Source organism: Rana temporaria, chromosome 13 (assembly GCF_905171775.1).
Source record: "Rana temporaria chromosome 13, aRanTem1.1, whole genome shotgun sequence".
NCBI lineage: Eukaryota > Metazoa > Chordata > Amphibia > Anura > Ranidae > Rana > Rana temporaria.
In genome coordinates this window covers 23,128,449-23,150,597 of record NC_053501.1, presented here as the reverse complement: position 1 = coordinate 23,150,597, position 22,149 = coordinate 23,128,449, and the positions used below count along the sequence as shown (strand labels likewise).

Genomic DNA, 22,149 nt, shown 5'->3' with positions numbered 1-22,149 from the left:
TACAACTAATTTTATTCTCTAGGACAGTGGTCATCTAACCCTGTTCTCAGGGCCCACTAACAGGCCAGGTGTTATGTATTACCTTGGGGAGATGCAGTCTAGAATACTGAAATCACTGGGCAGCAAATGAAATCACCTGTGATGTATCCTGCAAACCTGGCCTGTTAGTGGGCCCTGAGGACAGGGTTGATGACCATTGCTCTAGGGCAGGGGTCTTCAAACTACGGCCCTCCAGTTGTTCAGGAACTACAATTCCCATCATGCCTAGTCATGTCTGTGAATGTCAGAGTTTTACAATGCCTCATGGGATGTGTAGTTCTACAACAGCTGGAGGGCCGTAGTTTGAGGATCCCTGCTCTAGGGTGTCTGCTTTCAGAAAATAATGTTTTTAGGGCTTTATGTAATCTTCAGGGCTAAATTTTTTGTGTGCAAAAAACGTCAAAACTTATCTGGCAGCGAAAGGGTTAAAGGGATAAGTTCACCTTTAGGAACATGTTACATGATCTACCTGACTCCTAACATTTCTTAGCTGGCTCCTAAATTCAGAGAGAATTTGTCTAGCCCTGCCAATAAGTAAAAGTACGGCCAACATTGCGATCATATAATTTTAGAAAACATATTTGTATTAAATTTTAAACTGTTTATTGCTCAATTGTGGTATTGTCGCTCGCCCTAACATTTGGGCCAACATGGGGTCATGGAGCTGTGTGTAGGTAATGTGTCACCGCATATTATTTTGTTTGTGAAAGTATTTTCTCTTCCTTGTTGCTGACTTTTGATTTTTTTTCCTTGGTAGGTGCTCCGGGACTTCATCGCAGGATCTCAATTTAGCAAGTAAAGGTAAAAATGGAAGCAAGCTGATTTTGAGAAAAGTAGCCATCCACTGCACTGCTAAATTGGAATCAATGTCCTTTCCTACTAAAAGGAATTAAATAGACTTCTGCAATGCCTCTTGGCATACCACCTAACAGTATATGTGTATAGAAGATGTTGCAAGCTCTTCCCAGCAACTCCTCAATTGCTGTAAAAATCTGTAAAATTGGACTTTACTTTCATCAACCCTTACTCTTATTCCACTCCAGCAGGATTGTTAACATGAGGTTAATATTGGCATAAAAGTTCACTTTTAACCACTTGCCACCCAAGCCAATTCTGGCATATCTCTCCTACATGTAAAAATCATCTTTTTTATTTATTTAATGTATTTTTTTGCTAGAAAATTCATCAGAACCCCCTAAACATTTATATATTCTTTTTTAGCAGGGAATAAAAAGGCAGTTTGTTGCAATTTTTTATGTCACATTGTATTTGCAAAGCAATTTTTTGAAACGCAATTTTATTTTTGGGGGGGGGGGGGCACTTCCATGAATTACCGTATTTATCGGCGTATACCGCACACTTTTTTGCCCTGAAAATCAGGGCAAAATCGTGAGTGCGCGGTATACGCCGATACCCGCTTTCCCGCGCCGAGTTTTGAATACTGCGCCGACATATACCAAGCGCAGTACACTCGGGTATAGTCGGGCAGTCTCGGCTCCTTCCGCGCTCACGTCCTGGACGTACAGGACGTCAGCGCGGGTAGCCGAGCATTGCCGACAATACACGAGTGTACTGCTCTCTGTATATGTCGGCGCAGTATTCAAACTCGGCGCGGGAAACGAGCTGGGAGGACGCCGTAGAAGGACGCCGGACCCGCCGAAGAGGACACCGGACCCGCCGCAGAAGGACACCCGAAGCCGCAGAAGGACGCCGGACCCGCCGAAGAGGACACCCGAAGCCGCAGACGAATGCCGGACCCGACGAGGCCGCCGATGGACGTCGCGCAAGACACCGAAACTGTCAGTACAAAAAAACTTTTTTTCCCACAGGATTCGGGTCAACTTTGGGGGTGCGCGGTATATGCGGGAGCGCGTCATACCGCGATAAATACGGTAATAAGTAAAGAGACGCAATATTTACCCCAATTTTTTTATAAAAGAAAGATGATGATACGCCAAGTAAATGGATACCAAACATGTCACGCTTTAAAATTGTGCATGCTGGTGGAGTAGTGCCAAACTACAGTACTGAAAAATCCCCATAGGTGATACTTTCACATTTTCTTTATCGTACATCATGGGACACAGAGCAACCATAGTAATTACTATGTGGGTCATATGCCACCTCTAGGTGATTGGACACTGGCAACCCAAGACAGGAAGTCCCCCTCTATATAACCCCTCCCACACAGGAAGTGCCTCAGTTTTTTCGCCAGTATCTGAAGGTGTTGGTCACGGTTGATGAATGGAGTGGGGTCTGTACTTGGTAAGGGAGATCTATACTGCGGGAGGGGGGTCTGTACTTAGTGAGAGGGATCTATACTGCGGGAGGGGGGTCTGTATTTAGTGAGAGGGATCTGTACTGTGCAGGAGCAGGGTCTGTCCTTAGTGAGGGGGATCTGTATTGCGGGAGGGGGGTCTGTATTTAGTGAGAGAGATCTACAGTGCGGGAGCAGGGTCTGTCCTTAGTGAGGGGGATCTGTACTGCGGGAGGGGGGTCTGTACTTAGTGGGGGGGTCTATAATGAGAGAGGGGGGTTTGTGGTTAGTGGAGGGGTGATTATAGTTGGTGAAGGGGGGTGATACCAACCCTAGTGACGACACTGGGACTCATCACTGAGTCATACCAAAACAAAATAAAAAACTGGCGCCTAACTTTTTTAGCTCGCTCTTATGCCCTGTACACACGATCACTTTTTGTGATGAAATAAAATGTCATTTTTAAAAATGTCATTTAAAATGATGGTGTGTGGGCAAAACATCATTTTTTTGTCTTCTGAAAAACGACCAAAAAAAATTTCGAACATGCTTCAATTTTTTAAAATGTCATTTTTTGTGTCATAAAAAATGATCGTGTGTGGGCAAAAATTATGTTTTAAACCCGCACATGCCCAGAAGCAAGTTATGAGACGGGAGGTAAAACTACCGTTCATAATGGAGTAAGCACATTCATCACGCTGTAACAGACAAAAAAGCACGAATCGTCTTTTACTAACAAGTAACCACCTAAAAGCAGCCTCAAGGCGAATAGAACTTCCCCTTTAGAGTGCCGTCGCTTTGTTCATCATTTTTCAAAAACGATGGTGTGTAGGCAACATCATTTTTAATGCTGAAGTTGGAAAAATGACATTTTTTTTCATGATAAAAAGTGATCGTGTGTACGGGGCATTAGATTCAAAGTAAATTTGTCAAGCCCTGGTTTAGATGCTCTCTGGTGTACTTTTGATGCGTTTAGATTGCAATGTGGTGTGGTTTTGATGCGTTTGGATGCTTTGGTGTAAATTTGTTGTGTTTGGATGCTCTCTGTTGTATATTTGATGCGGTTAGATGCACTTTGGTGTATTTTTGATGGGTTTAGATGCACTCGGGTGTATATTTGATGTGATTAGATCAGGGGTTGACAAATTTGCTTGGAATCTAGGAGCCAGCTAAAAAAGTTAGGAGCCAGAAGCGAACACATACGTGAGCAGCGACCGCATATGTAAACGGTGTTCAAACCACACATGTGAGGTATCGCCGCGATTGGTAGAGCGAGAGCAATAATTCTAGCACTAGACCTCCTCTGTAACTCAAAACATGCAACCTGTAGAATTTTTTAAACGTCGCCTATGAAGATTTTAAAGGGTAAAAGTTTGTCGGCATTCCACGAGCGGACGCAATTTTGAAGCGTGACATGTTGGGTATGAATTTACTCGGCGTAACATTATCTTTCATAATATAAAAAAAAATGGGGATAACTTTACTGTTGTCTTATTTTTTAAATAAAAAAAGTGTAATTTTTTCCCCAAAAAGTGCGCTTGTAAGACCGCTGCGCAAATACGGCGTGACAGAATGTATTGCAACGATCGCCATTTTATTCTCTAGGGTGTTAGGATAAAAAATATATATAATGTTTGGGGGTTCTAATTAGACCGAAGAAGATGACAGTGAAAATAGTGAAAAATGACATTAGAATTGCTGTTTAACTTGTAATGCTTAACTTGTAATACCAACGGCCACCACCAGATGGCGCCAGCTCACAAAAAAAAAAACATTTTTTTTTTTGCCCACCTTCCAAGCCAAGTCGCCAGGACACTATTTCTAGTCGCCATGGCGACCTGGCGCCCGGGATTTGTCGAGCCCTGGTTTAGATGCATTTGGGTGTGTTTTTGATGCGTTAAGGTGCTCTCTGGCATATTTCTGATGCGTTTAAATGCGCACTGGTGTATTTTTGTTGTGTTTCTTTACGGCAAGATCTGGGGTCTATAACAACATTTCTCCTCTATGCTGGAAAGCCTCAGATCCCCAAAAAAACAACAACAAAAAAACGATAAATAAAAATGTCAGTGTTTACATCTGCCAGAGCCAGAGGTGGCGTCATGTCATCGCTTTCGGCCTCCTAGGGTCATAGAGATGGCCGGGGACCATTGCATCTTTTTTTTTTTCATCTGGAAAACGTCAATAACCCGATTTTTGCTGGCTGATATATCTGTCACTACCACTTTAAATACAAAGGACAGCAATATATAAAAAATATAACCTTCATTTGGATACGGTGTTACTTGACTAAATGTCATTCAAAGTCTGAAATGTAACCTGGGCAGGAAGGGTGTCAAGTGGTTAAAGCTACTGCAACAGAAGCCCCTGTGATGACTATTGTAGCTACCTGGAAAAAAGTTTTTCTGTTGTTGCATTAACTTCAAAAAATAACCGAGATGCCCCAAAATATAAATAACACATTTTGTTCCTTTGCTGTATAAATAATTGTATGTGTTTGGTGCAGCAGATTTCTTGTTCTGATGCCGACTCTGATATTTAATTACAGGCAGATCCAGAGATGGGGAAGAAGAGCAGGGTGAAAACCCAGAAGTCGGGAGGTACCGGGGCAGCAGCAGCTGTGTCCCCGAAGGAGATGATGAACCTGATCAATGAATTACTGCAGAGTAAGTATGGAGAGGACCCTGAGCTCAGTGATAACCGACATCTGTTCTTTGTATTTTTTTTTTTTTCTTTGTATTTACTGTCTGCATAGAACTCAAGCATTTCCTCCCTCCATAGTTTTGTAGACTTTGTAAAAACTGTAGACCAGCTCTGACCACAGTCACTATTTACAGAGACAACCAGAGTGGCTTGTATCAACCAATCGCAGTTCCCGTTTCTCTATTTTGACCGGCTTAATGTTTACAAACCCATTACACTTTAAATCGCAAATTTTCTTATCTTAAAGCGGGGTTCCAACCACAATTAGCATTTTTTAAATGTACCGTATTTATTGGGGTATAGCGCGCACCCCTAAAGTTGCCCAGAAATTCCTGTGAAAAAAAGATTTTTGTACTTACAGTTTGGTGTCTTGCACGGCGGCCTAGTCGGGTCCGGCGTCCATCTGCGGCTTCGGGTGTCCTCTTCGTCGTGTCCGGCGTTTTTCTGCGGCGTCCTCCTCGCTCATTTCCAGCGCTGAGTTTGAATACTGCGCCGGCATATACCGATCGCAGTACACTCGCGTATAGTCGGCAATGCTCGCGCTGACGTCCTGGCCGTACAGGACATGAGCGCGAGTGTAGCCGAGACTGCCCGACTATACGCGAGTGTACTGCGCTCGGTATATGTCAGCGCAGTATTCAAACTCGGCGCGGGAAAGCGGGTATCAGCGTATATCGCGCACCCACGATTTTGCCCTGATTTTCAGGGCAAAATAGTGCGCGGTATACGCCGATAAATACGGTATGTCCTTTCATCCTGCGTTTTTATGATATAAATCCGGTCACTTACTATTTTACAATCCGCCGCCGCTCCGCATAGTTATTCAAAAAAGATAGTTTATAAAACTATGTCCACACCGTTGTCATTTTGCTTGTGGGCATTGTGAAGCCCACAAGCACTTACTTCCTAGAAGTCTTGGATGGGGAGTGATCATTTGTTAGCGCACTGCATTCTGGGAAATGATGACACACATTTCCCAGGAGCATTAGAGGGAGATGATGTCAGGATCCTAGGTGATTCCAAAGGCAGATTTCATGGGACTGCATAGCAACAGGCATTTAGGTCTAATGAGCACAATAATGAAAAAAAAAATTTGGGATGGAAACTCCACTTTAATGTTTATAAACACAGCAGGAAGAAAAGTTGGCAGAAAGTGGGGCTCCCACCAACCACCAATGATGGGGATTGGTTTTAAGGGTGGGAGGATTTAAAGTGCCACTGACCACCAGTAAATGTATGTATATAATAATATTATTATTTTTTTTTTTTTAAAGAAATTAATGTTAATATAGAAGTATGGGTTGTGTTTTTTTTTTTTTCAGTCATACTTTAGGTGGATCCAGTATCGCTCCACAGCCATCTTTAACATTGAGAACCAAGCGATCAAACACTGCTGATTGCGCGGTTCTCAGAGATCCCTGAGCAGAGAGCTGGTGACTGTCCATCACCCCTCTCTGCTCTGCCTCCCCTCGGTCACTGGAGAGCTGGGGTGTGGGAGCGGTTCTTCTGAGAGTCTGAGCCAGGTGCCGGTCCAGGCATGTGGGCGAATCCCGACTTTGTTGCGATATTGCCAAAGCCTGGACGAGCTCTGTGATGTCAGCCGACAACGGGCTTTGGCTCGCTGTCTAAAAACGTGTCACAGGAATGCAGAACGGACTGCACTCCTGTGGTCCACATGAGAAGTACAGCCAAGCAAGCTTTGGCTGTACTTCTCCTTTTAAAAATAAGAAAATCTAAGTTTTGGGTCTTCTCCTTTTTTATATACAGTAGTAAAAAATATAACCCAGTGGCTAAATACTACCAAAATTAAAAGCTCTATCTGTCTAAAAATAAAATTAAAATTAATTTGCTAAGATTAGAGCATTATTTTACAGCATTTCTATGTTGCCCAGCCCATAGTGGAGAACCCACTTCTACCAGTAAGCTTGTCTCTGCTTTTTTTAGAAGGCTTTAGGGAATTGCCCCACTAACCTCAAAATGTTAAGGAGAAGTACAGCCAAAGTCCCCGGACAAAAAAAACCTGATAGGTGTTTTTTCCTCTCTATCCAAAATTATAGTTGGTGCAGGTTAAAGTGAATGAGAGTGCTGTACATTAGAATTGCTGTCTCCTGTTAAAATTGTTGTATTTTCTCTCTGCAGAGTGCAGTAATCCCAGTTCTGCTCCGGGGAGAGAGTGGGAAGAATATGTGCAGATCCGCAGCCTTGTTGAAAGAATCCGTAAAAAGCAGAAAGGTCAGTGAAGTTTTTTTTTTTTTTTTTTTTTTTCCTTATACAAGGAATTTTTTAGTTTACATTTGTTTTATTTACACCAATATGAGATGACACATTATGCCTAATTGCCCATATGCAACATTTGTTTGTGTTACACTGCACAGCTTGGAAGGACAGAAGTCCAGTAGAATGGTGGCGTGCAGACAGGCAAAGTAAAGCAAAAGGGCTTAAGGCGGAGTTCCAGGCTTTTTTCAGTTTATTAAAAGTCAGCAGCTACAAAAAGTGTAACTACTGAATTTTAATAAACAGACACTTACCTGTCCCATGGTCCAGCAATTCAGGCACCCAAAGCCCTGCTCCTCTCCCCCCTCTTCTCCATGGCGCCGTCATTGGAACTGTGGGCACCTGGCCGTGACAGCTTGTGGCTTCACGGCCGAGCATGCAGTGCGCATTCCAAGTGGACAGGCAATCTTCTGGGACCTGTGACTTGTCCCAGAAGATTGCCTAGAGGGAGGAGGAGTCGCCTAGGTGGCCGAGAAGGGGAAAAAGGAAGTTGGACAGGAAGTTCTTTTCTAAAGTAGTTTTTATTTTTCCTTGAATAATTTCTTTTGACGTTTTGTAGTCGGCTTGTCCATTGTGTTTGACGGGAACAGAGAAGATTATTTCCATGAACTTGTTGAGTGGGCAAGAACAAATGAGGCATCAACAGAAGGATTCGAACTTGTAGAGTTTCCTAATGAAGGCTTCGGACTGAAGGCTACAAGAGAGATAAAGGTGTGTTTTGGAAAACTATAAATTCTTCTCCACTGTAATAGCCTAGATTCCCATGTCTCCTCTTAGGGTTGTGTTGACGTCATAACTGTTTGTCTCACAATGCAAGTATAGGAGATGGCAAACGCAGCTTGAAGCGGTTCGATACAGCTTAAGAGGTCAACTGCAGCTCATATTTCCCTGTCGATGATTTCTGAATGAACTGAACTTAAATGCAAACATAAAGCATATTGTATTTGAGTGTTGACACATTCCCATAGATAGATTTATAGAAGCCAGCGCAAACTGTCATGGCCAAAATCCAGATTTAAAGTGTTACTAAACCCGGGACCCTGCATTCACTATATCTGGTCTCCCACAGAACATGGAAATGCAATTATTTTAGCAAATATAAACTGCTAAATACCCTTTCTCTTCAGCAGTATATAGCAATCTTGTGACTTCTATACGTTCCTGGTAAAGCTTGTAGGAGGAGTTTTCATAGTGCACTGATCTGTCCTATCAGAATGCTGGACCCCCAACCCTCTGTCTGGACAGTGCTGATTGGCCCTGTACTGATCATGTACACCCTCCCAAGGAGAAAAAAAAAAAACTCTCTAGCAATACACACCAAACTGAGCATGTGCAGCCTGACTCCAGCAACTCTGTCTTTTCTGGATGTGTCCTGGAGTCAGTATTAGAGGAGGATATGTGCATTCAGGATCAAACAGCCTTTTTACACAAAACAGAAGAGTATTAACCTCTTAGGTTTCACAGTGAGTATAACGAGCATATACACACTGATTTTACGGTTGTGGGTTTAGTAACACTTTAGGTTGTAATTTTTCTGCAGGTTAGAAGTGGAATAATAGCTGCTGATTGGTTACGCTATACAACACCTCAGATTTTGGAGCCTCATTTGGTTTCTCAAGCTGTAGACAAGAATGGTGTTTTAATCTACTTTATGCACCAGACCTGGGCAAATTTTGACCCCATGGCCACATTCAGCCCTTGGCTGTGCCTGGCTGGCCCTTGTGGCCTCCACTTGCAGCACGCCACTCTGAGGCTTTTAGCTTCTCTCACTGAGTAATGCTAACAGATGTCCGTGGGGGAAAGCTGCAGGAACTCGAAGGAGAGAGCCTGGTGATCTGATCAGTACAGCATGGAAGCTGGATTCTGGCAAAAAAATACATTGCCTAGGACAGTGATGGCGAACCTTGGCACCCCAGATGTTTTGGAACTACATTTCCCATGAGCATAGGTGTGCGCAGCCTATAGCATTGGGGTGTGCATCCCAAAGCCCAAACACACACTATTTATTGCTCATGGTGTTCATTCAGAAAGGGAAGGGGCCCGTAAATTACATATTCCTAAACACTCCTAAAACATCCCAGCACAAACAGCCGATAGGAGAGGAGGGAAGCTGGCAGCGCTGTGGGGGGAGCCAGGGCAGTAGGGGGGAATCTGTGCTGCCCAGGGGGATTAGGGTGTGCCTGGGCACACCTGGCACACCCTGTGCGCACGCCTATGCCCATGAGGCTCATGCACTCTGCAGTTTCGATGAACATTATGGGAAATGTAGTTCTAAAACATCTGGGGTGCCAAGGTTTGCCATCGCTGACCTAGGAGATGTCCTGACGCTCTCCTTCCACTCTGCTATGTGGCCAAGTTCTTCCTCCATGCTGCAAACCCCAGGAGCCGTGCACCCTCCTTCACTGCAGGTCAGGATCTGCAGAAATCCTCACTGTACCAATCTCAGGCTCTATTCTTCTAGTCACATTGATCATTTGACAGGCAGTGAGGAGGAGTGTTATCGCCTCCTCGCCACCTGATTTAATGCTATAATGCTGCACTGTCATCACAAGCAGTGCACGTGGTTGCGGTGCGGTGAGTTTGACAAGCACTTCAAAGCTCTGCACTCTGGTTTAAAATTGCCTTGGCCGCAGCATGTGAACAGTCCCATCTGGCTGTTATTTTACAGTTTGGCTGGACCGGAAGTGGTAAAACTGCAGCTCAGCCACTCATTTTTACCAGAATGGAACTTGTAGACACTAGGGAGCCATGTATTGTACACTTTTCTGTGTGTACTAGGCCCCACTGCAGACTTTTGGGTTGTAGTGTTTAATGAATATAGCTGTATCCTTATGGCCTATCATTGCTGTTTAATATTTTATTAGACTCTTTGTATATTACCAAAGCATTTCCCGTAAGCTTATGATTTGTTGGGGCTTGTTGTTTTCTATTTGCATGCACATGGTGTTCCTGCTGGGCCTCCAGATCACTTTGACATGATTTGTATTCGGTGTTAAAAAAAAAAAAATCTAGATTGAGTTCTGTCTTTAGTAAATGGAGTCAGCAGGTAGCTTGTGTATATTAATGGGTGAGTCTGTAATAGAATGCCAAGCTTCAGCATCTGTATCAGCAAAACAGAATTACAGGATGAATTTCTACCGGTGTTATAAAGCACAGGTTTCAAATAACTCAACAGAAGTTGGTAGTATTTGTGGATCAAGCTTATTAGGAGACTTCCACCCAGTTGTATGCAAGTGGTTACATAGTTACATAGTTAGTCAGGTTGAAAAAAGACACAAGTTCATCCAGTTCAACCACAAAAAAATAAACAAACAAAATAAAAAACACAGTAAAATCCCATACACCCAACTCCATACCCACAGTTGATCCAGAGGAAGGCAAAAAACCCCAGCAGAGCATGATCCAATTTGCTACAGCAGGGGAAAAAATTCCTTCCTGATCCCCCGAGAGGCAATCGGATTTACCCTGGATCAACTTTACCTACAAATCTTAGTACTCAGTTATTTTATGTACGTCTAGGAAAGTATCCAGGCCTTAAAGCAATCTACTGAGCTGGCCAGAACCACCTCTGGAGGGAGTCTGTTCCACATTTTCACAGCTCTTACTGTGAAAAAACCTTTCTGTATTTTGAGGTGAAATCTCTTTTCTTCTAGACGTAAAGAGTGCCCCCTTGTCCTCAGTGTTGACCGTAAAGTGAATAAAGAACACATATTTTTTTCCCCCAGTAATTTTAAATGCAAAATCATGTTTACAGTGAATACGCCCCCCTGTATTTCAAGTGTCACTCAGAAAAAGTCAGAAGATACACAGCAAACATCTGTGGACACCTGACAACCACATCTATAGGACCCTGTTTGATATCCCTTTCTGAAACCTTGGACATTAAAGTAATTCTAAAGTAAAAAAATAACAAACATGTCATACTTACCTGCTCTGTGCAATGCTAGTCTCTGCCCCCCAGCCATGTCGTAAACTGAATGGGCGTCTGTAAAGAGGCTGAGTGGGCAGCCATGGGCTCCAGAGACAGCCCTGCTGGGTGGCTGCAAAAAGGCTGGGAGAGAGGTGCGGGCTTCAGGAACAGCCCAGGATTTGGTGACCCCTGGCAAATCGTCATTTGACCCCCAGGTTGAGCACCACTGCTTTAGAATGACTTTAATTTGGAGTTGCCCAACTTTGCAGCTATAACAGTCTGCACTCTTCTGAGTAGGTTTTCTGCAAGAATTTGGAGTGTGTTCAAGATTTGAGGGGTAGAAGAATTTGTACCCATTCGGCTAAAAGAGCATTTGTGAGTTCAGGTATTGAAGTTTGAGAGGACCTGGCTTGCAGTTGGCGTTCTAATTAATCGCAGAAAGGTGTTCAGTAGGGTTGAGGCCAGGGCTCTATGAAGGCCACTCAAGTTCCTTCACACCAAACTCCTCAAACCATCTCTTCATAAAGCTGGCTTTGGCTACAAGCACAAGGTTAAAATGTCTTTGTATGGTGTAGCATTAACAAAGGATGTTCAGATACTTTTGATCATGGAGTTGGTGTGATGGTCAGATGCCTACACACTTTTGGTCATATAATGTATAGTACCTATTTATTCCTCCAGATTGTTTTGCATGAAGATCCTAGAGTATTGTCCACAGTGTAGTTTTCATCTTCTTCAACACATTACAAAGTCCCAACTCCAGCAGTCAACAATCTTGTACCAGAACCTCGGAGGTCATTTATCATCATCACATTAAAAAAAAAAAAAAAAAATTGGCAGCTACTTTATATTGAGGCAAAAGTCAAATAAATTCAGTACTAAAAACCCATATGACATATCCACTAAATTATATTAAATAAATCAAATGATCCAAGTCTTTGTGTTAAAATGAGGTGGGGGTTTGCATTTAATGACAACTTTCCAAAGGTGGCTTTAACAAGCAGGTGGCAGAGATTGGCACTGATTTGGCATGAAGCCTTTCATACTGAATGCTAGTTACTTGGTTTAGGATTTGTGACAGGTTTTCATAAAATTTATTGAGGTCAATGAATATAAAAATTGATCCATTTACTGACCAAAATCTTTTTCTTCCCATTCAGGCTGAAGAGCTGTTCCTCTGGGTACCAAGGAAGTTATTAATGACTGTGGAGTCTGCTAAGAATTCAGTGCTGGGTAAGGATATGATCAACAAGGGAAGGTCAGGCACAGGATCATTGTTTGGCCATTGCATCATCTTCTAGAGCAGGAGTGTCAAACTCTGTTTCATCGTGGTCCGCATCAGCATTATGGTCGCCCTCCAAAGGGCCAGTTGCATGACCAGAGCACACATTTGTCATGTTACAACCAAAAACGTAGATGTATCTTATTGGGAATTTATGTGATAGACCAACACAATGTGGCACACAATTGTTAAGCGGAAGGAAAATGATAAATGGTTTACAAAATTCTTTACAAATAAATATCTGAAAAGTGTGGCGTGCATTTGTATTCAGCCCCCTTTACTCTGATACACCTAACTAAAATCTAGTGGAACCAGTTGCCCTCAGAAGCCCCCTAATTAGTAAATAGAGTCCACCTGTGTGTAATTTAATCCTCAGTTTTAATACAGCTGTTCTGAGAAGCCCTCGGATGTTTGTTGGGAACCTTGGTGAACAAACAGCATCATGAAGGTCAGGGATAAAGTTGAGGAGAAGTTTAAAGCAGGGTTAGGTTATAAAAAATATAATATAAAAAAAGTCTCCCAAGCTTTGAACATCTCTCAGAGCACTGTTCAATCCATCATCTGAAAATGGGAAAGAGTATGGCACAACTGCAAACCTACCAAGACATGGCCGTCCACCTAATCATGAATCAGAAAAGGTTTGCGTGGAGGAGAAGTTCTGTTTTGGATCTATTAAGTTTGAGGGAGCTCTCAGTCATCCAATCATCGATCAGTCCGAGGCATTTTTCTAATCTGTGATATTGGTCGTTTTTTTTGGTGATGCGAAAGTAAAGATGAGTGTCATCAGCGTAGGAGTGGTAGCACAGGTCCTGTTTGCTGATTATTTTGAGGAGCGGGCGGAGGTAGATGTTGAAAAGCACGGGTGACAGGGGTGATCCTTGAGGGACTCCGCAAGAAATGGGTTCCCCAACACAAACGAGCAGCTCTGATTACTTTCTATTATTCTATCAGCAATCTGCGTTTTTCACCCAGCAGCAGGCTGATCTAACGGAGAGCAAGAATGATCGTCCTGATCATCAGTCAGCTCACATGTTTGAGTCTAAAGCCCGGTACACACATATACCGAAATTCAGCCGGTTCAGCAGGGGAACCGGCCAACTTTTGGTACATGTGTATACCACTGTCTGACAGAAGTCAGTGAATAGACCAGCTTCTGTTGAACAAACAGTCATGCTTGAAAACCAGCATCTGTTTCGTGTATATTGGAAATACAATAAGCGGCAGAAATCCCTGCATCAACATCGCTTGTGTTGAAGCCGGTATCTGTCAATTTTTATTTGATTTTTTTCAACCCGCTGGTTGAAAATAAAAACTAAAAACTGTACTAGTATACCCAGCTTTAGGCCCCTTTCACATTGAGGTGTTTTTCATGCGGTACAGCGCTAAAAATAGCACTGCTATACCGCATGAAAAAATCATGCCCTGCAGGCTTCAATGTGAAAGCCCGAAGGCTTTCACACTGAAGCTGTGCGGTAGCAGGACCGCTCTAAAAGTCCTGCTAGCCGCATCTTTGGAGCGGTATAGGAGCGATGTGTTTACCGCGCCTTCCCATTGAAATCAATGGGAAACCGTGGTATTAACCCTTTTTCGGCCGCTAGCGGGGGTTAAAACCTCACCGCTAGCGCCCGAATATCGCGATAAATACGACGGTATAGCGGCGCTACAAATAGCGCGGCTATACCTTGACCGCGGCTCCACCGCCCAATGTGAAAGGGGCCTTAGTACTGCCATCAGGGGCGACAACCAATACACACGAGAGGGGCCCGACTGCCGAATAGGGCCAGGAGGAGCGTGGCTGCCCTGTCTTTCTCTATGCATTTATTCACAACAGAAGAGTCGGTAGCCGCTGCTCTGTTATTTTGCTCACATCAGGCTCTTCATTGGCTGCATCCTGGATGTGCACTCCTCGTGTGATTGCTGCTTTTACTGTTTTCTGGATTGTGATCGGCTACAGCGCCTCTCAGGGACATGTGTCAGCTTTGTGGAAATGAGCTGGGACTAGAAAGTCCTCCTTTTACAAGTAGGAGCTGTGTGTACAAGCGAAGGGAGTGGGTGTGTGTGTGTGTGTGTGCGCGCGCGCGCGCGCATGCGTGTCAGAGGGGGCTGAGTGTGTACAGATGTGGGGGGGGGGGGGGCTGCCTGCAGGACTGTGGGATGGCCAGTAGGTGGACTTGGTGGTCAGGACCGGTCTTAGGCCTCGTACACACGACAGAGTTTCTCGGCAGAATTCGCCGAGAAACTCGGTCAAAACCCGGATTCTGCCGAGAATCTCTGTCGTGTGTACACTTTTGGCTCGATGGAGCCGCCGAGAAGCTCGTCGAGAAAATAGAGAACATGTTCTCTATTTTCTCGTTGTTCTCGTAGTTCTATGGGAGAAGCCGGCCCGCCGAGCTCCTCGGCGGCTTCATCCCAAAACTCGACGAGGAACTCGACGTGCCAAGCACGTCGAGTTCCTCTGTCGTGTGTACGGGGCCTTAAAGCTGTGTAAGGGGCCCCAAAATTTCTGATGGCTTCCCTGCCCAGCATTCTAATAAGGTTTGGCTACCAGGTAAGATGTGGACCTATTTATAGAGGCGTATTCCCACCCAAAGCTCTACAAAGCCTCCAGGGTGAAGACCAGGACTTATTAAGATCTGAGAATACAAAAAGTTGTCTCTCTCCATATCGGACACAACTGTAGCCCCATACCACTTGTGCATGAAAAAGCTACGTGACGCATACACACTGCCTACAATCCTGCCAGCCAGTGCCTCACAATGGTAAAAGAAACGTCTAAAATAAAAGTATCCCAAAACCATTATAAAAAAAAAGGTGACAATGTGATGTACTCCTTATAAGAAAATGAGAGCTGAAGTGTAAATCTTGTTTTTCTTTAGGATCCCTGTACTCGCAGGACCGGATTTTACAAGCAATGGGGAACATCACCCTCGCCTTCCACCTGCTCTGCGAAAGAGCGGATCCCGGTTCCTTTTGGCTGCCCTACATAAAGACGCTCCCCAGCACGTATGACACTCCTCTGTATTTTGAGGAGGATGAAGTTCACTACCTGCAGTGTACACAAGCCATACATGATGTATTCAGCCAGTACAAGAACACTGCACGGCAGTATGCCTACTTCTACAAAGTCATTCAGGTATGTGTATGAGAAAGCCAGTCGGTCTCGTCCAGTGGTGCTCAAATCCACTATAGTTCTAATCTTATTCAGTTAATATGTGTAATAATACTGTTGAATAAGTGCCGTTTATGAATTCCTTTATTTTTTGTGATATACAATATATGTATATATACTGTCAGTGTACTTCCTGAATATTACATTGTATAACTTTCTCTCTGCCTTGACCTCAAAGATCGTATATCCAATGCAGATCTCCGTTGTAGGTGTGTGCCCCCCTTCCCTTCTATAGTCTTTATCTGGCATAAAATCTATATCTAAGAGCTAATTCACACTAATGCATTGATCTGCCATTTAGCGCAGCTCTAAAACGCAGGCCAATGCAAGAAAACCTAAAAAGTGTCTTGTTCACATCACAACACTGTGTTGTGTTAAAATGCTTGCATGTTTGCATTTTAGCGCAACACAGGTCAACGCAATGCAGCGCAATTAAGGGAAAGAAAATAGCTTTTATGACTTCTTTTGTTCCTCCCGACCCTAAATTCATCCTGACCCCAACTCTGACACTAAACTCACCTGGACCCTAACCTTACCCTGACCCTAACTTCTCCCTGACCCTAACCCTTGCTTGACTTTACCCTACCCTGACCTTGATCAGCCAGCGCTATCACAATGATTAGGGCTGTTATGGTAGACATTCCGTTCACACAAAACGGAGATAAATCTACACAGAAATTCTCCAAATACAAATTTGTTTTCCCTCATGACACTTCTTCTCTACACACAGGATATCAAAGGAAATCCTGTAAAAATACATTAAAACGTGACTATAGTGCATGGAAATGTACATACATTTTAGTGCAAGTCAATGTGAATTCACCAAGAAAAGATGTCATGCACTGCAGATTACCGGTTAATCATCCAGGCAGCCTCAAAGTATGTAGACGGTAAGACCAACAAACTCAATGTCATTCAGGAGCCCAAGTAATAAATGCTGATTTAGTAAAATATTTTTCATAAATGAGGAAAGATTTATATAAAACATCGGTTTACCAGATGACCTATCCTTAGATGTGGTGTCTGCATTTGTAGAGTAGATCATGCCAGAAATCCATCATCCTTGTAACTTTTTGTACTGAATTTAAATCCTTCACAATGTTATCGGCCATCCCAATTTATTTGTGAACTCTACAACATCACCTTCCACTGTAATGGAAATGAGGTGAGATGGAGGTGTTCGTAGTCCAAATCGGCCTATCGTGACAGCACTGTTTGTTTATAGGTACATTACAGTGAGTAAATGTGGTCATCCTAGGTCAAGGCGAGAGTTAGTGGTAGGCAGTGTTAATTTTGGCAGCAAAGTTCAGTTTAGTTTTAGTCTTAGTCTTCGGACTAAAATTGCTTTTTAGTTTTAGTCCCATTTTAGTCTTCTGCAATTGTTTTAGTCGTATTTAGTCGACTAAATCTTCAGTACATTTTAGTAGACTAAAACTCATTTAGGTCGGCTAAAATCAAATGAGTATAATTAAATTGTAATGCATTAATTAACCTTTCTCTACAATTTCCAAACTCATTATATACTGCTAGAGTGATAAATCTAATATATTATTATTTATGGTATTTAGGTATGAACATGCACTACAGACCAGTGTTCATTTTGAAGTCAAATTTCAATTTAGTTTTAGTCTTTTGACTAAAATGGCATTTTAGTTATCTCAATTGTTTTAGTCGTATTTTAGTCAACTAAAATGTTTTAGTCAACGACATTAACACTGGTGGTAGAATCACCAAGTGATGAGTAAAAAGAAGGACTGAAAAAGGAAATGTATGTCGCCACCACATCTGAGGGCTGTGAGTTGCAATGTATCACAATTTTGTTGTCGAGTTTAGATGCACTTTTAGGGTTCGTTCAGCAGATGTGTTGAGCTACAATGATTCTCAAAGTTCATTGCGGGCTCATCGCAAGGACACATTCCAGGTGTGGATGGCGGACTTCTCAGCTGCCAATGTGTGGATCCTGCAGAATGGTCTCTCCACCCTGTGTTGTGCACACTGTATTAAGTTGGGGACACCCGACATACACAGTCTGGCATCCAGGTTCAACAACAAACTGGACAGGACCTGGAACCATGGGGCCTTTGCAGTGAATACCCTTTTGACTCCATGGGGTCGTGATCCTTATTACTCGAATTGTGCCAAGGGGGCATGGTACTAAGACATTGGCCTCTGTCACTCTTTGTTGTCCCTGCTAGGTCATCCAGATCCATTACCCCGAGGACTTGTATGTTCCATCCTAGTTCATGGTCATCTAGCTGTAATGGCTTTCTTGGTGTGAAGAGAAGTTTTACCCCCATGAAGTACGTTGTGGAGCGAGTTTTGTTCTTCCTGCAGTCTGGTTTGGACAAGTCCCAGGCCTTGAGGACCATTAAGAGCTGGACACCTCTCTCCCCATCTCCCCTATTCAGTACTCTGTACTCATCATACCCCACAGAAGTTGTATTGCTGGGGAAGAGCAGCATCCAATGATTGTCCCAGAGTGACAGATACTTTAGCCCATATGCTTTGGAGGTGTCCTAAATTATTCAATATTGATCTGCCTATATTTCAGACAATTAAGACTTAAGCTTTGTACACACGCTCGGTTTTCTCGACAAGAACCAGCAAGAAAACTGCTGGCAGAGCTTTCTTGCCAAGTAAACCAAGCGTGTGTACGAGGCTTTGAGGTTTCTCGTCTGAAAATCTGCCCAGAATCTCGATGAGAAAAATAGAGATCCTGCTCTCTATTTTCTCGTCAAGATTCTTGGCGGCCTGTTTCCTGACGAGAAACCCAAGCATCTGTATTAGTACCTGTCGCCGTGGAAACCCGCGCATGCTCGAAATGACTGACGCATGCGCGGTAGCTTCCTAGGCATAGGTAGGTGCAGAAAGATGGCGGCGATGGCATTGAATGCGACGAGCACATGCTCATCATACGCGATGAGGTCACCACGTTCTTGCCTTTCAAGAGAACCGCGGTTCTTTTGAAAGGAGAGTCTGTACACTCGGCCGGCAAAAGATTCTTGCCAAGAATCTTGTCAGGAAAGACTAAGTTTTTTTTTCCTGACGAGATTCTGGCCCATGTGTACGAGGCTTTACATGCAGTTCACCTGCCAATGGCATACCAAATAAATGGGCTGCTGTGCAAAAAAAAACGCGGCTGCAGGGAAATTGCATAGTCTTTTTGATCGTTCCGTAATGCTTCCTAATAAAAGCAAGGTATGCTGGGAGTGGGAGGGGTTATGTAAGGCTGGGTTTCCGCTTTGTTATCTGCAAGTGTCTCATAATCTGGAGGTGGAGCATAACTTAAAGGGGTGTTCCAGCCTTTTTTTAAGTTTATTAAAAGTCAGCAGCTACAAAAAGTGTAGCTGCTGGCTTTTAGTAAACAGACACTTACCTGCTCCACGGTTCCAGCGGCGTCTTCATTCCTAGTGTGGGCATCCGACAGTGACAGCTTTCGGGTTCACGGCCGGGCACCCACTGCGCATGCGCGAGGGACGCGGCGCCGTCCGATTGGACAGGCGCTTGCCTACAGGGAGGGGCTGCAATTAGGCGATTAAGCTAATTGCTATACCAGCCCCTCGGCAGAAGGAGGAAGTGGGACAGGAAGTCCCACTTCTCCTGAAGCCCCCACTCCCCCCCCCCCCAAATGTGGCATGTAAAGGGGCAAGGAGTGGGTTAAGCGGAAGTTCCATTTTTAGGTGGAACTCCGCTTTAATAATAGCCAATAGTGTGTCCTGTGATGTACTGAAGAAAAGTATTTTTTACAAGCAAGTCAATATCAAAGTATTTTGACCGTATAGCCTGTACAGGAAAAAAATGCATTACAATTTTTTATTTCAATGCACAGCAAAGTGCACTTGAAATTGCACTGAAAGGAAGAACTTCCCCTCATTTCAGATCTACTCCTCAGATTTACAGCGACTGCACTTCCAAGTGCACTTTCAGTGCAATTTCAAGCGCACTTTGCACTTGTAAGGCCGGATTCAGATAGATTCGTCTATCTATCTGCCGGCATAACGTATCTCAGATACGTTACGCCGCTGTAACTTTGGGCGCAAGTTCCGTATGCAGAAAGAACTTGCGCCCTTAGTTACGGCGGCGTAACGTATGTGTGGCGGCATAAGCCCGCCTAATTAAAATGGGGATGTTGTGGGCGTGTTTTATTTAAATTTGAGATGACCCCGCGTTTTTGACGTTTTTTTTTTTTAACTGCGCATGCGCCGTCCGTGAAATATCCCAGTGTGCATTGCTCCAAAGTACGCAGCAAGGACGTATTGGATTCAACGTGAACGTAAATGACGTCCAGCCCTATTCGCGAACGACTTACGCAAACGACGTAAACATTTTAAAACTCGGCTCGGGAACGGCGTCCATACTTAAAGCGGTGGTTCACCCTCCATAACAACTTTTTAGCATAACATGAGGCATAGTAGCGCGAGCTACAGTACGCCTGTCTTTATTTTTTTATCCCCGTACTCACTGTGCACTCGTAGATACAAGATTACGACTCCCCGCAGGGAATGGGCGTTCTTATGGAGAGAAAAGGTGATTGACGGCCGGCTCTGGCACGTCACGCTCCCCGAAGACAGCCGGAACAGGTCTCGGCTTTTCACGGCGCTATACGGCGAAGCGCCAAGTCCTATTTCGGCTATTTCCGGAGAAGCGTGACGTGCCAGAGCCGGCCGTCAATCACCTTCTCTCTCCATAGAAAAGCCCATTCCCCGTAATCTTGTATCTACGAGTGCACAGTGAGTACGGGGATAAAAAAATAAAGACCGGCATACTGTAGCTCGTGCTACTATGCCTATTTTTTTATTAATAGGGTGAACCCCCGCTTTAACATTAGCTATGCCTCATATAGCAGGGATAACTATACGCCGAAAAAAAGCCTAACGTAAAAAAAATGCGCCGGCGGGACGTACGTTTCTGAATCGGCGTAAATACCTAATTAGCATATTCCTTGTGTAAGTATACGGAAGCGCCACCTAGCGGCCAGCGTAAATATGCAGCCTAAGATACGACGATGTAAGACACTTACGCCGGTCGGATCTTAGGGAAATCTATGTGTAACTGATTCTCTGAATCGGTCGCATAGATACAACGCCGCACACTCAGAGATACGACGGCGTATCGGGCCGTCGTATCTCCTATCTGAATCCGGGCCGTAGTTTGCACTTGTAGTGCAAAGTGGATTTGCCTTTTGTAAATAACCCCCTATGTGCCTTCTGGTATGAATGAAGCCCTTGGCATAAACTTCCTGCAACAGTCAGTTCAGGCCACTGGGTCACACAGACGTTTTGAGTCATGCACAATGCCAAGCCGCTCCAGATCTGTCCTCCGTTCCACTTGGTGTGTGTGGAATGTCTGTATCTTATACACAAGGCTTCATCTGGGCCCCTCTGCTTTTATTGCACCGGATAAGGTGGGTGTGAAGAGCCAAGTTCTAATGAATCCTGGGGAGAAGGCCGGCAGCCTTGAGGGTTAGATTGTTCTGCTTCTCATAAACTGTGCGTCTGGCCTCTGCTTCTTCTCGTGGGCTTGCCCATAAATGGCTGTGTTCTAAGAGGAGAGTGTCCCAACTCCGCTCGGCCGCCAGACTTCGGGGATGGGGAGTAAAACACACATTTTATGTTTTACAGCTGCCATTTCCAGCCAGGCCGTGTCCCTGTGTGATGAAAAGAAACAGGTGTGAAACATGTTGGGAATAAATCTTGCAACCTCCTAGGCAAACAACCTCGCTGACAGCAGTGGTCACAAGTCTGTCTTTGGAAGCCGAGATCCAAGGAGAAAAGGGGTCTTTAGGCTTCTTTTTAAGTGTTGCTGCACTTCTGCATTTCCAAACCAGACACAGACAGCCATTCTTTCCAGTGCATCTAATCAAATATGTATAGTATTTACCATTTTCAGCCAGCAGGCGGCACTCTAATGCTATTTGAAGGATCTTTTTGCAGCTGTAGTGCTAAAAATAGACATTGGGCCAGATTCAGAAAGAGATACAACGGTGTATCTCCTGATACGCCGTCGTATCTCCTGATACGCCGTCGTATCTCTGAGTTCCGACGGTCGTATCTATGCAACTGATTCAGAGTTACGCATAGATATCCCTAAGATCCGCCAGGTGTAAGTGTTTTACACCGTCGGATCTTAGGCTGCAATTCCAGGCCGGCCGCTAGGTTGCGCTTCCGTATTTTTACGTGAGGAATATGCAAATGAGGATTTACGCCGATTTAGAAACGAACGACCGCCCGGCGTTTGCGTTCGGCTTTTTCGGGCGTATAGTTACCCCTGCTATATGAGGGGTAGCTAATGTTAAGTATGGCCGTCGTTCCCGCGCCGAGTTTTGAAATTTTACGTCGTTTGCGACGTCATTTAGAGCAATGCACACTGGGAGATTTTACGGACGCCGCATGCGCCGTTCAAGTAAAACGTAAAAAATGCGGGGTCAAGGGAAATTGTAAATAAAACAAGCCCCCTACATCCCCATTTGAATTACGCGGCCTTACGCCACAACACATACGCTACGCCGCTCTAACTAA

The 22,149-nt window shown here is 44.2% G+C and overlaps 1 protein-coding gene across 2 annotated transcripts in view; it reads left to right on the top strand.

The window, feature by feature from the left end:
* SETD3 (SET domain containing 3, actin histidine methyltransferase) overlaps positions 1-22,149 on the top strand; it is an 81,316-nt gene that overhangs the window by 20,584 nt on the left and 38,583 nt on the right. The window contains exons 3-8 of one of the 2 annotated variants that reach the window (XM_040332603.1): positions 797-840; positions 4,842-4,959; positions 7,136-7,228; positions 7,830-7,981; positions 12,341-12,413; positions 15,339-15,595. In XM_040332603.1, the coding sequence (XP_040188537.1) occupies positions 4,854-4,959; positions 7,136-7,228; positions 7,830-7,981; positions 12,341-12,413; positions 15,339-15,595 (681 nt within the window). In that variant the 5' untranslated portion in view covers positions 797-840; positions 4,842-4,853. The remainder of the gene's footprint in view (positions 1-796; positions 841-4,841; positions 4,960-7,135; positions 7,229-7,829; positions 7,982-12,340; positions 12,414-15,338; positions 15,596-22,149) is intronic. The other variant, XM_040332605.1, reaches the window with a different exon arrangement.